The 18,708-nt window shown below is 42.6% G+C and overlaps 1 protein-coding gene across 1 annotated transcript in view; it reads right to left on the bottom strand.

Annotated features, from left to right (window-relative positions):
* Positions 1-18,708, bottom strand: part of arid3c (AT rich interactive domain 3C (BRIGHT-like)) — an 87,863-nt gene that overhangs the window by 15,669 nt on the left and 53,486 nt on the right. Inside the window, exon 3 of the mRNA XM_076078164.1 lies at positions 5,629-5,701. Within this exon, the coding sequence (XP_075934279.1) occupies positions 5,629-5,701 (73 nt within the window). The remainder of the gene's footprint in view (positions 1-5,628; positions 5,702-18,708) is intronic.

Genomic DNA, 18,708 nt, shown 5'->3' with positions numbered 1-18,708 from the left:
TAATTTTCTGATTTCATCTGTCCAAAGAAGTTGTTGCCCCACTATTTATTCTACCTAGAAACAGCTCTGTACATAACTCACAGTGGGTAGCATGTTTCTGTTTCTGTTATTATCAATACCGATAACAAGACACACTTTGCTCCTGAAGAATGTAACGTATTATCCATTTAACCAAAGTACTCATATGTCTACTGTAACCAGAGCACAAGCAGCTGTACAAGAACATTGCTTAAAGACAATGTGTGGAAACATAAGATAATACATAATTAAATGAACACAGACTTGAGCGGTTGCAACCTGTGCTAGCTGTGTAAAGACTCCACTAAAGAACATCAAAATAACAACAGAAAGCAGGAAGCAGCAGCAGAGTTAAGAGGAATATTTAGTGTCACGCCGATCGAAGACTCTGACATTTCTTAAGGTAACTCTCAAGTAGCCTTTTCTTCTGCCACAGAGTATTCTTAAGCAATCAGGTGGGGGACAAAAGTTGACTTATTTGAGAAAGTGCTGATGGTAGTCCTCAGAGATAATAATCAATTAATAACCACAGTAAATCACCCTGGGTATTTATCAACACACAAAGGAGGCCATCACAGCCATTGTCTGCTCTACTGTTGATGGAATCTCTCATGTCTCGGCTTCCAACACTGAAGAACCGTCACAAAGGTGTTCAGAACCATCTGCTGCATGTTTCAAGCCGTTAATGTTTCCCTGACAAGAGAAATACTGCGCCGCGTCGCTACCACAGCTGTCTGCGCCATGAAACAAAGCTGAAGACTGAAGCCAAACCCCTGAGTGTACTGAGGGTTGTGTTGCTCATGAATTCAACATTTTTACTGATGCGATGCCAACTCCATCTTTTCTCCACGTATTATATTTTCATACCTCACTCATTGGATTCATTTTCATGTAAGGTAACGTGAGTCCAGGTATAGTGAAAACACTACATTTCATAATTACTTTTGAAAGATCAAGTCGGGCCTGATATTCTTCATCAGGTCTGTATTGGTACCGATACCAACCTGAGTGATTGGATCGGTGCATCCTTCAACAATGCCAGACAGGGAGAGGATAATCTATTTAAACAGATTCTGGATTCATATGCAGACTCACATTTATACTAAGTTCAAAACCTTCAATTAATTAGCAACATAAATCAATCAATCATGATAAGTAACACAAGCTGTGTTCTGACATGGTTGCTCAGAAAGGAGATCCGATCAGTTCAATGTTGGAGATTGTGACCGATGAGATGATTAGCAGCCACGGCAGCGTGTGGCTGCTATTGTTTTCACTTCCTAACTATGGCGATATATGGTCCTGATACATCTACAGTACAGAACTACCACAGAAGCCAGTTTGAGTACTTTGCCATCTGTCTGTTTGTCTGTGGACAGAATTGGCAGCATGATAGCGTTAAAACTGTACAAGATGCTGTCAAGAAACTTGACCGATGTTTAGTTGAGAACCAAATGAAGGCCGGGTTCAAAGGTGACTGTGGTCCGAGCATGGGCGCCGGGTAGGAAGTGGGGAAGGGGCCATTGCCCTCCCCACTTTACGCCCCTGACCCGATTTGGCGTCGCGGCTGTGCGATCCCATTGCAAGGGTCACTCTGGGACCAGCTCTTTCAGGCCTGGAGGACTGTCAAGTTTTTCTTGCACTGCAGCTGGATTCCCGCGATATCACAGGATCACACATGATAATCCATCTTGTCAAGTAATTTGATTGTGTCCGAACCACAGTAGTCCAGATCAACCAGGGTCCTGTGAGAAGTAATTGGCAGCTATGGGTGTGAGGACACTGAGCAGTGACTGTTCATTCTAAACAGCATAGATGCTGCAATAGCATCAGTTAAATCAGAGCTGTAGATTATGTCTTCATTGAAATAAGAGCAAAGAACGACTCTGAAGTCTTTTCTCAATGGAGGAGATGTTTTCGCTCTCGTCCCGACCGGCTTCTTCAGGACTTTGATTGACAGATGGTTCATCCAATCACCTACCAACTATTTTTTAAAGTGCCTGTCCTCTTTCAAACAATTTTCAATGACGGCTTTTCGGATATTTCTGTGTAACAAACCATCTGGTGCGTTAGTTTGATGTCAAGTTGGGATCCACCTTTAAATCCAGGAAGCCAATAACAGACCAATGAAAATCTGATCAGACAATTTCATTTTCACCTGGTAGACAAGGATGTGTGTATCGTACTTGGAATAACAATGGGTTCTGTCTTGTTTGAGGAAACAAACCATTGGCTATTAGTCTATATACTAAACTTATCATGCAAGTCGCCCACAACCAGGTTACCGTGGCACAACTATACATCAATTATTCATTCTGATCAGCAGTTCCTCTCTGTTGGACGGACAGATTTGCATGGTTTTCACCACCTGGCTGCTAGCATTTATAACACAAGGACCAAAGGAGGGAAGATAATACAGGTGTCTTAGACTGGCATCAACATATCCCTCAGCTACTAGATACTGGACTTCTTCACCAACAGACACCAGTATATTAGAGCAGTGATTGTCAACCACTGTGGAAAATGTTCAATTTCACTAAATCGGTTCCAAAAAATATTATTTAGTTGCTGCAAATAATTTGCGATTGTTGAGCGTCTGAGCTGCAATATAGTGTCTGGCTAAGTAATAAATACTCTTCCATGCCAGTGGGTGGCAGTAGGTAGCGCAATAATGACCGTGTTCATTTGAAACAGTAAAACTAAATCACGCACGGGAGAGGTTGAGGTGACAAGACGAACAGCGATGGAGAAATATTTGAAAAGGAAAAATGCAGACTCTGAACTGGGCCCTGGACAACATTGCAACCCAGATGAAAAGCCGAGTAAGAGTGGTGGTCAAAAGAAAGAAAAAATGGTGAGCTCGAGGCAATACAGCGAAAGTTATCTTTCACTTTCATGGAAACAGACCCAGGCTTCACACTGAGTAAGGATCAACTAATTGAGAGTAATTAAAGTATCAGCATATATGCTGTATTATACTACAAGGTGTCATTTTGTAACTTGTTTGGTTGTTGGTGTTTGATGTAAAAAATGTACCGCGGCTCAGAAAAGGTTGAAAAACACTGTATTAGAGAAGCACACCTCCTCAACCCTCACCCTGAACACTGGTGTCCCACAGGGCTGTGTGCTAGGTCCTCTCCTCCCTCTTTGCCATCGACTGCACGCCTGTACGTGGTTCCAATACCATTACCAAGTTTGCAGACGACACAACTGTGCTTGACCTCAACAACAACGATGAGTCGGCCTACAGGGAGGAGGTCCATCACCTCTTATCCTCAAGAAAACCATATGTGTCATTTTGGAAGGCCGTGCAGATAAAATGTCTTAAGTTTGGAAGACTTGTTGGTCTCACTTCTCACAATCCTGAAGACCCAAAAAAAACCTTGCCAAAAATAATACAGTGAATTATAAAGGTAGGAACAAACATAGTAAGGAAAGTTTGTGCAGTGTGAACATGAGCTTGTGTCCAAAATGCAAAAACTTGACATCTATATCTTAAGCTCCATGCTGACCAAGACATACTATGACAGCCAGCTCCAGGAGGAAAGCCCAGACCTCTTGTATTATTGTAGTCTGGAGTTATCCAGCCAACACATCAACAACGTTAAAGGAGCCTGGCTGCGTTTTTGACACCTTTCAATGCTTAGCCAGCCAGCCTGGCTGACATTTCTTTGTCAGTGCAGAATGACAGTGATGTTTTCAAGAAACATCGATTGGGATATTTGGAGCAGTCCACTCTGATCACAGTTGTCAGAGGCGAGCGGTGGAGATAGGCTGCTGCTGATCTGCTCGGCACTGACAATGTCTCCTACACTAAGTCCAAAATCAATCTCTAATTGAACGCTCCAACAACAATCCATACTGTCTCTAAACCCAAGTGACCACCCAACTACATCATTACTTCATCAACGTGGGCTTTCCGACGGCTGTCACAGCACACAGCTGGACTGTGGTCAGATAGTCAGAAAACTTAAGGTTTTGGGGATATTCTCACGACCTTCACACAGTAATGTGTCAAAGGTCAAAGGTCAAAGATCTGTGTCTTTTTAAACTGAAACACATTCAGTTACATGAAGTGTAGAGTGCAGCTTGTAGCGAGCTAGAGACACACACACAATGTAACTATTCAAATGAAGTGAAAACAATATTGTTAATAGTATGTTGTGTAGTAAATATTAGAATATGATGAAGAATCATGAATGTTTACCACAAACATACAGAACATACTGGAACAAAAGGTTCACATGTAGAAGTGTGAAAGCAGGAGGTTTTTTAGAATGTTGTGTTCTCAGCAGTTCATTATCAGTAGAATCATGTTCATCAGGTAAATGTTGACTCTTCCCCAAAATAAACTAAAATGACTACACAAAAAAAATCCTATTTGATTGCATTGTAAGTGGAGGTCGGGCAGGTGAAGTCAAACCCATTTGCAGACGTGTAAATCATTGTGCACAGGAGATTGTAACTGGTAGTGCCTCTTATTCTCTGGTGGGTGGTTAACTTCCTCATATTATGGGAGGGTCTAAACACGGATCTATTTCCCCAACAGAAAGAAACAGCTGCTGCTGGCAGAATCCTCATGTTGGGAAACACACCATCACACATGTACGTGGCCAATGAAAGAAGACAATTGGTCACATTGTGAGGAGGAAACTTGCCTAGTTTTGGAGACATTTAGGAAGGCCTGTGAAAAGAGCATTACAGTCATTAACCCGCTGGAAATACAAGTACCAACGAGTGTTTGACATAAGACCTCTAAGTTTGGCTGTGTTTTTGAAATGTTAAAAAGCGGATCTAGTTATTGCTTCATAAGCCTTTTAAAACTGAGATGGCGATCAATGAAGACATCAAAGGTTTTTAACGGTGTCCTTTGTACTAAGTCCTTTATGTGCCTTAAGTCTCTTCATTTTTCCCAAATACAATGATTTCAGTTTTGTCCTTATTCAGCTGAAGAGAATGTCGAGACATCTAGCTGTTCATTCAGTGCATCAACAGAGGAAGTCCTAAGGTGAGAGGGCCAGGTACATTCAGGTATCATCAGCATAGCTATGATAAGAAATGTTATTGTCATAAATGATTTGTCCAAGCGGGAGCATATAAAGATTGAATAATTGAATAAAGTGATACACCCATATAGTACTTCACTCGATACCCAGGACGTGAATGGAAGCATTCAGATGTGTAAAATGCCATCGCCACCGCATCTACTCCAATCACAACGTTCTGTTTAAACACATTATGATGCGTTCAGGCTCTGTTCACTGAAAAAGATTATTCAGCGAATGTAAATTAAAATGTTACCATAATGTGTTCAAATGGAATCTTGTAAAATGTAGTTTTGGTGAGAAACTTGAATAAATCCAGTAGTTTGAAAGAGACGATTTCACATTTTTCTATTTTGTGTTGATCCAAACCATGAGTTCTATGATCCGTTGGACCCCTACGTAAAAGGTATTGCGTACCGATACCCAGCCTTCCAATGGCGTCCAGATGCATGTAGTTATTAATGATTGATTGATGGTGATGTTAGACTCTTAAAGGTAGAATTCTCATCAAGAGGTTTCTGTAAGGGAGGAAGCGTATTCTTGTACTGAAGTGGAAAGCACTTACCCCGTTTCTGCATGAAACTGAAAAGGTCATCGAGAAACTCTTTGCGCTTTTCACCATCATCCAATTCGTACAACTGAAAAAGAGAGAAAGAAATCAATCAATGAAGTAATAAACATTTTCATCAAAGGAAATCAAGCGGTAGGTGGGGAGGCCTTTGAGCCTCGAGTTCAGGATTATGACCAACGCAGACGAGGAGTTCCCCTCAAGACAATCTCGCAGTAACCTAGAGCCCAGCGAGTGTATCACACAGCAACCGCTGATCAGCAGCACAGATAGCCTGACGCACACCTCCCACACAAAGGACACAGTGGCACACTATATATCAGGAAGAGGTTTTTTGGCCATGAATAGCTTTCTCACATATGGGCGCCTTAGAGAGGTATGTCTTTGTGTGTCACATCAGCTTCTCATATTTAACCCCTTCGAGAAGCTGTGCAGATGCAGTCACTGAGCACAAACCTACAATATAGTGAAATGTATTCATCAATGCCAGGTGAGAGGTGTTTTTAAAAATGATATCCAGCTCTATTTATGAATGAATGAAATTTATTTATAGAGCGCTTTTCACAGACATAACATCACAAAGTGCTTAACAGCAGAAATTTAAAAGCATAAAAAACACAATGTGACCCTAGGGTCAATAAATTACATACACAGAATAAAATAAAATGAAAAATAAAAAATAAAATAATAAAAATTAAAACATATTTTAAGAGCAGGTGTAGGACATGGGTTTTTACTCAAACGCCAGCCTAAAAAGGTGGGATTTGAGCTGTTTTTTAAAAGTATTCACAGTATCTGCGAGGCGTAGAGTTGCAGGCAGAGCATTCCAGAGCCTCGGCACCACTGCCTCAAAGGCTCGGTCACCACGGGTCTTAAATCGTGTGCGTGGGACAGACAGAAGACCTAGAGCGTTTGACCTGAGGGTGCGGGCGGGTGAATATGGGTGAAGTAGATCAGCTATATAAGTAGGAGCCTGACCGTGAAGTGCTCTGTAGGTGATGGTGAGAATTGTGAAGTGTAGATTGCGCAGGTTGCAATGGGCAGCAGAGGAGAGTGGACCAATACTCTGCCTGATCATGGGGACAAACTCATCTGGAGCAATAACTAGGACCTCCGTTTTAGAGTCGTTGAGTTGTAGGCAGTTTTCTGCCGTCCAGTCTCTGATGGCATTGACACAGTCCAGGAGCCTAGTTGCTGTGAAGGCCTCGCTGGGTTTGAATGACAGATGGAGTTGGATATCATCTGCATATAAATGATAGGACACATTATAACTTTTTATAATCGGTCCCAAAGGTAACAGATAAAGGGAAAATAACAGAGGCCCCAGAACCGAGCCCTGCGGTACCACAAGACAATGGAGAGGTAACAGACACAGAATCACCCACAGAGACATTAAAACTTCTGTCATTGAGGTAAGACATGAACCAGTCTAACGCTATGCCAGATATGCCCACCCAATCACGTAGCCTCTTAATCAGGATGTTATGGTCTACAGTGTCGAATGCAGAACTGAGGTCCAGAAGAACTAGCACAGAGCAGTCACCTGCATCAGAACACATGAGAATGTCATTTGAAACCCTCAGGAGAGCAGTTTCAGTAGAGTGTTGTCTGCGAAACCCAGACTGGAACTTGTCGTACATGTTGTGCCTCTCCAGTGCAGCAGTAAGTTGGTTCGCCACCACTTTCTCTAACATTTTGGACAGGAAAGGCAGTTTTGATATGGGCCTGTAGGTCATGGGCAAAGCTGGATCTAAGTTTGGTTTCTTTAATATAGCCTGCATAGTGGCATGTTTAAAATAGGAAGGGACAATTCCTGTAGACAATGAGGAATTGACAATAGAAGTTACTGCAGGGCCAATAATTAGCAGAACTTTCTTAAATAGAGAGGATGGTATTATATCCAGAAGGCAAGATGATGGCTTTGTTTTGTTAATTAAGTCCATCAGGTCTTGAAGGCTGATAGGCTGGAAAGAGTCCAGAACAGTAGGAGATTGAGAGGAGCTACATGTAGATGAACAAATCCCAGGCTGAATGCCAGACCTAATAGCTGTTAACTTATCATTAAAATAGGTAAGGAATTTGTTGCAATCGTCAACAGAACAGCATGGCAATGTAGAGACAGACGGTGAAACAATTCTCTTAATTGTGTCAAACAAAATCTTGGGATTTCTCTTTGAGGAAGAGATTAAGTTGGCAAAATAAGCAGTTCTAGCTTCCTTTACTCCAGTATTAAAGGAAACTCTGAGGTCTTTGAGATATGAGCGATGCACTTCTAGCCCAGTGGCTTTCCATAGCCGCTCTGTCCGTCCTCACAACGGGTATTATCAAGAGCAAGACCCAGAGAGAACACAAGGTCCAAGGTGTGACCACCCCTGTGAGTGGCACCAGAAACATGTTGCGTGAAATTAAAAGATTCAGTAATATTGAGAAACTCAGTGGCACTGCAGTCTGTGGCATCATTGATATGCAGATTAAAATCACCAACCAGAAGCACTTTGTCTAGCTTGATAATAGAGGTCAGAAAGTCTGTGAACTCTGATAAAAACTGACCTGCAGGACCTGGAGGTCGGTAAATTAAAAAACAGTAAAACGGCTTTAGCCAGCCCACTTTAGTCAGCTGTAGTTCAAAAGTAGCATAGGATTCTGTGCTCCCCAATTGGCAGGAAAACTGATTCTTCCAGACCACGGCGAGACCTCCACCGCGGCCTGTCAAACGCGGTGTCCCAACATAAGAACAGTCCACAGGGCAGAGTTCATTGAAATGGATGCATTCCATATTCCGTTGCCAGGTCTCAGTCAGAAATAAAAAAGCCAAATTATGACTTGTGAACAAGTCATTTAAAATGTGAGCCTTGTTTGTTACAGAGCGTGCATTAATCAGACACATTTTAATTGGGGAAGACACTGTGTCGTCATCAGCACAGGAAGCTTTGGGGGTATGTGCAATAGGACGGATCACTCGTGCAACACCTCGAACCCGACCATAACTAGGGCGTGAGCGCGAGTCTGTGATTCTCACGGGAATGTTCATGGGTCGTGGAGTGGAAGTTACGGTAGAGGCTAGGAAGAGAGTAGTAGGAGACCCTCCATGCCGCCAGGGGGAGCTAGTGTTGCTTGTAGGCGATGAATGTGGCTGATGAATGAACGTAGAGGAGGAGTGACAGAGGACAGGGGATCCAGGATCATGTGTGCCAGGTGTAAACTATATACATAGGATGTTTTCATCTTGTTTGTGCTTATACCTACAGAGAGCAATGCACTGTAAATCGTATATAAGCCACGTAATTGTGAGCAAGGACCAGGCAGCAACCTCCGGGTCTGAAAAGTGTAGTCAAAGTTTAAGTGCCTTAAAGCTGCATTCTCTCTAGTGTCCACCAGGGGGCGACTCCTCTGGTTGTATAGAAGTCTATGAGAAAATGACTCTACTTCTCTCTTGATTTATTACCTCAGTAAACATTGTAAACATGAGTTTATGGTCTCAATCTCTAGTTTCAAGTCTTCTTCAATACAGCATGATGTTCATTTAGTACATTATGGTCCATTTGGAGTCAAACAGACCATAAAGCAGGGGATGCTTTAGGGCGGGGCTACACAGTGATTGATAGGTCGCTACCATGGCGTTGTCCGGTCTTGGAGTTGTCTTTGTTTTTGTTTTAAAACTTTAACCCTTTTCACAGTGTGTTTTCATTTCATGAAAGCTAATTTGAATTGTTTTGGTCGCCTAAAAATGTCTTATACAGGGTTTGGTTGTACATAGCTCCGCCCTCTCCAGCAGAACTCAAGGCTTCAAAACAGTAGTCCTCAAACCAATGGGTGAAGTCACGTTGACTACTGTCACTGGACCCTCAGCGACAGCCCACGTGTATTTATGTATATACTGTATCTATGTTATGTAAATGTCAATCCAGTCGGCAGAAACGTTTCTGGGCATTGTAAGTTTCTGCAAACAACAGGATCTGTAAGACGTCAGTGTGAACAAGAACCGGACCAGAACTAAAATGCAACAATGTATAGTTTTTTACCTTGATCCAGACCAAGTGAACCATGTGACAGGTGTTGCTCGACATACTACGTCACTTGCTGTGACCGAATGCAGAAACGTACAGGACCAACAGACTGCGCTGCTCAATGTACAGTAGGGATTAGGGATGTCATGATTCAAGACATCTAGTAGTCTATACCAGGACCAGGGAATCCCACACATCTCCATACCCTATTTCAGGGGTCACCAATTGGCGGACCGCGGACCGGATCCGGACCCAGACGCCATTGTATCCGGACCCAGGACGTAAAATCGATTTTATTTTGACGGAGCGATTCTATTTTAACCGGCGCAGCTTTTTCAGCCTTTACGGCACTTGTTCAGCAGTGCAGGAAACACACCGATCAATGCGTTGTAAATCACGGCTGAGCTGCATCACATCACGTGATGCAGCTCAGCCAATCAAATATGAGTATTCTGACAAGTTTCCTGACTCGAGTGAGATGTTCACACACCGGGGGAGAGACGAGGAGAGAGGACGAAGAGCAGGAGAATAATACGTGAGTCAGAGAAGTTATTCCACATGAAGTTCTCCAAAGAGAGAGAAGTGTTCAGAGAGACCAGAGTCTTTAACCAAGAATGAACAGACTCTTATAGGTTCATCCTTCACACGGACAGTTTATAACCAGTGTGTCTCACATGTTCAGAGACCATGACGATTATTAAAAGCAGTAAATGAAGCGACACTACGAGACAAAGCACAACTCTTTAGAGCAAACACTCACATCTAAATGAAGACAGAAAATAAAGCTAAGAGCCCAAAATGATCAGAATCATAACGCATGAGTTCACTGTTCAACAATGATGTTAACAGAGAGAATAGAGCTAAACAAGTGTTAATAACCAGATAAAGATCATGCTCAAACATTTCTCTTTTTAGATGATGAGAAAAATATAATATTGTGGCTTTTTTGATTGACATCACTTCACACCTGAATGAACTGAATTTAAAGCTGCAGAACAATTCAGTGAAATTAATTTTTCTAAAATGAATTACTTTATTTTAAGATGCACATTTTTGAAAAGCTTTCTGTTATGTCAGTTATTCTTTAATCCAAACATTATTTCACTTGAAATGAGAAGAACATTTATTTATGTATTTCTATGTATTATTTATAATCCATCCAGTTAAATTTGAAAAGTGAGAATAATAATTGTTAAAATATAATTGATGTGTACTTTCTTTATTTGATTTGACAGTTGTTGACGACACAGAGATGTTGTTACTACTACTAGACTTCTTGAATATATTTATATATATTTATATATATATATATGGCACTAAATGGCGCAAGTTAGATATTATTGTAATGTTCCGGACCTTTGCCCGAGGACATTTTCTCAATCTGGACCTTTTGGACTTTTAATTGAAGACCCTGCTCTATGTGATACTGTGGTAAAAAACAAAAACGATAAATCCCATGTACTTCAATACACTTTTCCTTATTACGGTTGGCATATCGTTTTTGGGGGAATTTATTATTAATCCCTAATGATCCACTTAGAGTTTCTTTCCAAAAACAAAATCTTACATCATAATAGTCCAGTAGTCATTTTTAGTAGATAGAAGCTGGACACATCATAATGTGACTCGATGTTATCTCCGTTATCTAGCCAAGCAGGACTGTGCTGCTAACAGCTGACTAGCTCTCCTCCAGCCCATTCCAACACGGGTCTGTTGTTCACGATGTAGCATTATGATGGATCGGTACCTGCAATACTGTGGATATACTTTCAGAATTTTAGCATCAACTAGGTCTCAATTGTTGTGACATCACTAGTATGGATATATATACAATTTTAATTTATTATTTTTTTGTAGTATTTTGGTTTTCCTTTTTCTGTTACATAATTACAATTATGTACATTTCTTATGGACTGCAATACTATGTGGTTGAAAATATTATATTTGTTGTTAAAATGATGACGACCTTTTCTTCATTTACGATCAAGTAGCAGCGAGTTGAGCTCTCTTGGCTTCTGTACGCTCCTCTTTTCTCTATTTGAACGACTGACAACACAAAGCGACTGTATAGCATCTCAGCAGGACGTCTCATTGTGTCTGTCATGCCTGTGGCCCTCTGTATATTTTAGTAGCACTGGTTCCCTTATTGGCAGACCCATTATGCTCCTCATCCTGCCCTATTCACCGGGGCGGCGGCGGTGTCACAGAGGCTTTTAAATGGGCCTCTCCAGCCAGATACAGCTGATGGAAATATGTTAGTGGCAATGTTCACTTTCAGTCAGGCCCAGAGCCACATTAACAGGCCCACTTAATCAATACTGGAAGACAGAGGGATGACCTTTGGAATCAGTGGGGCTCTGTGGACGAGGCCCCAGAGATAATAACTGATCATTTAGAAGTGTATTAGCTGTCACCAATATTAAAGGACCAGAGCAGGTCAGCAGCACTCAGGAGGAAACCGTAGGGGGCGGGGGTTTGTTGAGGGTAGGGTTCCGGAGGTGGTGAGTATGTGTGTGTTTGTGTTGGGGGAGGAGGGGGAGGGGGGTTGTGAGTGCATTGTGAGTGCTGCGCTGCAGGCAGTCCGTGGCGGAGGGAATATCGAAAGGTAAAGGAACAGCAAGCCATTGCAAAAATGTTAAGTGCACAAATGCACAGCGGATGACAATGCCGCGGGATCAATTGTGAGGCCCATGGAGTGCGAAGGCATATATGCAGAGACAATGATGAGCGTGTGCTCATAGAGGCGATGACACACACGCGCTAACATGCACACAAACGCGCTTCAACAAGCTCGGCAAAGTGAATCTAAAAACAATTTCCGAATTCAAACCTTTAATTCTGGAAAAAGATGTGGACAGTTGGCTTGGATACATACGGCACCGCCTCATTCATTTCATCGTGACAGTAATCTCACATTTAGTTCCCTGACAGGAAGATCACGGGGGTGGTCGCGTTCGTGCGTGAGCGTGCACCTCTGCGTCTGTCCGCAGCTAATCTGACATTCTGCTGCAGCAAACTGTATCATATTTAGGGTGACTCGTTTCCGGCACAGAGGGCCTGACTTCTATATCCGTCATAGACTGCCTGCTCAGACTGAATGTCCAATGAATCAGCAGCGCACTTCTCCAACGTTTAATCTACATCCTGTTGTAATCTGCTATAATCATTGTTAACACTGTTTCTTGCACAACTTTATTTTGTCAAGTTGGAGAGGAGAGAGGATTCGAGCTGAAGGACACCGGGTTCAGCTGGACCTGGAGGCTCTCAGTCACCGGGGTCAGCTGAGGGAAGTCGGCCGACATTGAACTTGGAAATGCCTCACGGCCTCTTCCCTCCTCACCGGAACTTAACCTGCAACTCAGAGTCTAGACGAATGCTGTGAAAGCCGGATCGCTGCTGTGGTCACGCTGACTAAAAATACTTTCCCCATTTCTCATAAATTGGAATAAAGTAAGACTTTTTCTCACCAAAGACTTATTTCTCTCAGATTTTGTGCACAAATTTGTTTAAATCCGAGTTAGTGAGCACTTTGTACCTTTGCCACGATAACCCATCCATCCAACAGGTGTGGCACATCATGATGCTGATGAAACAGGGGAACTGAAAGTATCCGTTTGCAACTAATGAACGAGCTAGTTAGGCATATTGAAAGCTAACAACGCTCATGCTCTGTGTGGAGTGGAGACATCAGCCGCTGTCTATTCCGTCCGCGTTCCCAAAGTCTGATGAAGTCAGCTTGACCGCTGAGCCAGTATTTGCGAGCTCCTCGGGAGGATCCAGCTTGCGCTTATTACAGCCTTGTGCTCCCTCGCGAGGACGCTATTACGCTAGCAGATAATGTTCTGTGCGCTTTATTATCAGCTCTCTTCAACAATGCTCATTAAATACGTATGTATAAAAAAGTTTTGAAAAAAAGTAAATGCAAAAGTAAATTCTAAAGCTGCGTTCGCATCAAACGAGAAGCCAATTTTCGCGTTGCCTTGATTGCGGGATAATTTGTGTTTATCCCCGTTATTCGCGCTAGACGCGTCGGAGAGGAGGCGTGGCTTATCTCAATGGAAACCGTTTTCAACTAAACCATTTATTTCTGCTATCAACCGTGGAAGAAATAACCAATATTTCTGCCAGATATGCCGGGAAACTAAACACCTTCTAGTCTGGGTTCATAACATCATCTGGAGGCGCTCGGTGAACTTCATTGAGGTGTGTTCACTGTGTCGATCAAGCTGTTTACTACAGCTGTATGAACACTGAATAAACAGATTCTGCTGTGATTTAAATGCAATAAACGGATAAAAGTGATGCCGATATAATTACATAATGATGTCGATTTGTAAAAAGTTTGAACTTTAGAGAGCTTGGATCGATTGTTGCTAAGCTATGCTAACATTGTAGCAGCTCCTTTAATACTCAAAATTACGTTATATATGCGTAAATACGGCATCTTTGTTATTGTTTGTACCATATACATTTATAGACATATTTTCATCATATTTCTGTACTAATATGAGGCATAACATTTCTGATGAAACAACGTCAGGACTCCAGTGTTGACAGGAGGAGAATCTCAACGCTGAGAGGCTTTCGCGAGCCTCACGCAAATTTCTTTGCGTTTACGCGCGTCCATTTGAGAGCTAGCTCTGCTGCCGGGACAGTTTAGACAGTTTAGACAGTTTAGACAGTTTAGACTTCTCCAAAGAGCCAAACGCTGCTCGGTCCCGATGAGAGACACAGGTGAGTCTCAGCTCACAGCTTGTGAGAAACACTCATCTAAATCACTTCTACAGACTGGCTTTGATGTGACTGCTTATTGTGACTGTTATGTGTGTGCACGTGTGTGTGTGTGTGTGTGTGTGTCAGAGAGCGATGCTGCTGCTTTGTCATGCTGGCAACCTTCCAGTTGGCCAAGTGCCACCGGTAACAGCACTCCGCTACGCTTTCCTTTCCCTCGCTCTGTCTCTCACACACACACACACGCAGCAGTAACAGAAGATGTGGAAGCTAATATGAAGAGGCATTCTGTGCCTCTACAGAATTAAGTGGACTCCGGCTGACCACATGTTGGCAGCCCTGAGTGTTCCTTTACCACGGGCCACAGCAGGACACACACACACACACACACACGCATCCCTGTACTTCATTCTGTGTGAGGACACCCATTGACATAATGCAAGTAAAGTGTGACAGTTTATCAACCCCGAGGAAAAATAAAAGTTTAATTGAATCTGCAGCTCAACAAGCGAGAGCTTGTTGAGCGGTGACCCATGTGTACGAACACTTTGGAGACACACATGGTGAGGTGGTGGTAGACTGTAGAAATGAAATGTGAGAGGCGTCACTACAGGTATAATAATGTCTCTCACGTTACTTTGCACTTCTATATTATCTTCATCATTAACAGTCAAACCAGCAGTGCTATCTGTGCTTGTGTAGAAAACAATGAATTATAACAGATCGTGCTCATCTGATGAGATTATCATCAGCTGTAAGATAACATTAAATAGTGTTAAAGACTGCAGAACAGAGCGTTTTGTTTTCAATAATCTTCTAATAATGTGCAGATATCACCAAGTATGACGTGAGTTTTCAAGTGTTTGTGAGTAAAATCCCTGCAGTGAACACGACTTTATTCATTTATGGTTTAAAGATAACAATTCAGATGCAGTACATACTATAAACGAAGCAAAGACAAAGATCTTCCAAATAAAATGAAGAAAATGACTTATATTGCCACTTTCTGATCTTACCTCTAATCAACAAGACGACATCTGAGTCAGAGCCCTCCGGAACAGTTACAGATCACAGCTACCAAAAACATTCAGGTTCAGGCAAAAAAAGAAAGAAGTGCTTAGGGACTTGGAAAGGTTATGGAAATATTGTAATACAGGTTAGCAAAGACTTTGTTAAGGTTTGGTCATGATGGTTCAAAGAGAAGTGCCTGGTTAAGTTTGTGGAATGATCCTGGCCATGGGCAGCATGTTCTCATTCAACATTTGTACTTCAGAAAAAGTGATCCACTGATATTCTTCATAACCTCTGTAATCGTGATTTGTTTTACCTTTTGTTACATAACTCAGTGGTGGGCCGTCAGGGCCTGCAAGGCCTTCTCTGCTGGCCTAAACAGAGTCACAAAGTTATAGCTATTTTATAATTTAATAATGTTTCTTAAATACACTACATGTATTATAATTCATAAACATATTTTTCCCATTATCTTATTGTCTCATTGCACAGCTCCTGTCTTCCTCAGTTGCTCTGCTTCCAGTGCAGCTTGTTTTAAGTAGAGCTTTTATCCAATCAGATCTCACCTCTGTGTCTCTAGGTAAGAACAGAGGCAGAGGCCTGCAGACTCACAAGTGAATCCATGTGCAGTTTAAGTGAATGGGGACGATATTGTTGATTGTCATAGTGTTCAACCAATCAGATCTTTAGTTTGACATGTTGGGCGTATTCTTTGACGTGCCAGAGCCTGCTAGCTGGCCTACAAGTACGTGATTGGTCAGTGGGCTAGCGTGACATGTTGGGCGGTGACAATCCCAATATCTGCTGCCTCTGTGGAGCGGACATTTTCAGCCATCAATGGTGATGGACAGGTCTCGGTGCGGGCAACCCTTCCCCGGGAGGAACAGTAGCTCGGTTTTGTCCAGGTTGAGCTTCAGGTGGTGTGTTGTCATCCACTTCGAGATGTCAGCCAAGCACGCAGCGACGCGTGCCTCCACTTGACTGTCACCGGGGGGAAATGACAAGACCAGCTGGGTGTCATCGGCATAACAATGGTAAGAGAAGTCATGCGAGCGAATAACAGAACCCAGAGATGTTGTGTAGAGCGAGAAGAGAAGGGGGCCCAGGACTGAACCTTGTGGAACCCCTGTAGTCAGCATACGTGGTTCTGACACGGCCCCCCTCCATGTCACCTGGTAGGATCGACCTGTCAGGTAGGATGCAAACAGGGAGAGTGCAGAGCCTGAGACGCCCATCCCCTCGAGGGTGGAGAGGAGGATCTGGTGGTTCACTGTGTCAAACCCCGCAGACAGGTCCAGGAGAATCAGGACAGAGGAGAGAGAGTTCGCTCTTGCCGTGTGAAGCGACTCCGTCACCGCAAGGAGGGCTGTCTCAGTCGAGTGACCCACTTTGAACCCGGACTGGTTGGGTGTCCAAGAGGTTGTTTTGGTGGAGATAGGAAGACAGTTGAGTAAAGACAGCATGTTCAAGTGTTTTGGAACGAAAGGGTAGAAGAGAAACCGGTCTGACGTTCTTGACATCAGAGGGGTCAAGTGATGGTTTTTTCAGAAGGGGGGTGACTCTGGCAGTCTTGAAAGCCGTGGGAAAGCATCCTGAAACGAGGGATTTGTTGATGAGGTGGGTGAGGAAAGGAAGGAGTTCAATCGCAATAGACTGAAGAAGAGGGGAGGGGATCGGGTCAAGGGATCGGTCAGGTCGGTTACTCTCACAGCAGCCTCGCGCAGCAGTCCCAGCTGCAGTCAGAGCAGATAGGAGACGCACTCTCCGAGTATTCTCTGCAGTTAGTGTATCTACAGGTGTTGAGCTTCATTTTTACACGAAACAAATAATAAGCGTAGCTGTGTTTCAGCTGCAGGACAGCAGTGAAGGCCCAGGTATAACATGCACGGCCCGCCACTGCATAACCTACATATTTAACGCCGTCTACGCTGCCTAAATAAGATGCGTAACAAACAAATACTTATTTTAGCCCAAACTATGACCTTCTCCTAACCCTAACCAAGTAGTTTAGTTGCCTAAACACTGCAGGCTCTGATTGCTGGATATTCGTAAAGGAAATTTATGACAAATTTAAAATAGGTTTTGGTAAAATGTGGAACAAACTAGTGGTTGACCACTGTTGATCCGTGATCCATACGGATCCCCTCTCGGTTCATCACGCATGTGAACCGTGGATTAATGACACAGTTTAACGTTAACATCAGTGTGAAATAAAGTTTTATTGACGATCGTTATCCGCCAATATTCAGTAAAATATGAATCAGGACATCTGTATTTATGCTTTTCTAGTCGCTGATCTCTGATAATGTTACATTGTAAACAACCAATTATTGTTTAACGTAATCATGATGTGTTCACATGTAATCTGTAAAATGTAGTGTTGGTGAGAAACTTGAATAAATCCAGCAGTTTGAAGGAGATGTTTTCACAGCAACATAAATAGATATTAGAGATGACGTATAACCTGTTTACATGAACTATCAACAGATTATAATACATCAATAAAACTACTTATGACAATTTTTGTTTTTATCAATAAGAATATAGTCTTTTATTTCCTTATCAAAGTAATATTATAATAAATATAAAGTTTTATTTGCTCCCTTTTTTTCTTTTGTGCTAATCTGATCCGTGACACGAGCATGAGTTTTATGATCCGTTGCAGCGCTGTTACAAACCGTTGCATGAGGGCACGTTGCCATGCTTGAAAGATGGCAACCTTGACTGTTGGAAGGAAACAGGAAACGTACCGTGGTCACACATTTCCATCAACCAGCTCCCTATCATGCTCCTGACACACAACATAATCATAATCCCACTGACTGAAGACCAACCGTGAATACACGTGGAAGCACTGTGTAAGGTTAACATCACTTTTAGAGCTTTTGGGAAGATGAGTGCAGGATTGAAGGTGCAGTTTGTAAGAGTTGGCGACTTCTAGCGATGACGTTTCAGGTGATTATACACCAAAGAAAACCTTCTTATTATAACTTATTCTCACTCCCAACCCGTCAAATACCAACGCACCAAGTCACTGTTGACTTATGTTACCTTAGTTATGTTACGTAACTTAACTTTCGTACTAACACGCGTACTTATTTGATGTAACAAGCATACTTATCCTGAACCAAAACAACGATCTTTTTCTGAACCTAATCAATTAGTTCTGTTGCATGAGTAACCCTGAAAGCTAACCCTACATTAGAAGTTTACTTTGACAATAACTATGGATGTCACGAGCAGAAACGAGCATGATGTCCCGACACGTCCAACGCTGACACTGGAACATAGAGCGCCATAGTGTGAAGCTTAGGGCCATTGACCGGGC

Source organism: Anarhichas minor, unplaced genomic scaffold (assembly GCF_050575085.1).
Source record: "Anarhichas minor isolate MPS153535 unplaced genomic scaffold, ASM5057508v1 ptg000063l, whole genome shotgun sequence".
NCBI lineage: Eukaryota > Metazoa > Chordata > Actinopteri > Perciformes > Anarhichadidae > Anarhichas > Anarhichas minor.
The sequence above is the reverse complement of the archived record's forward strand: the minus strand, read 5'-3'. Positions and strand labels throughout refer to the sequence as shown.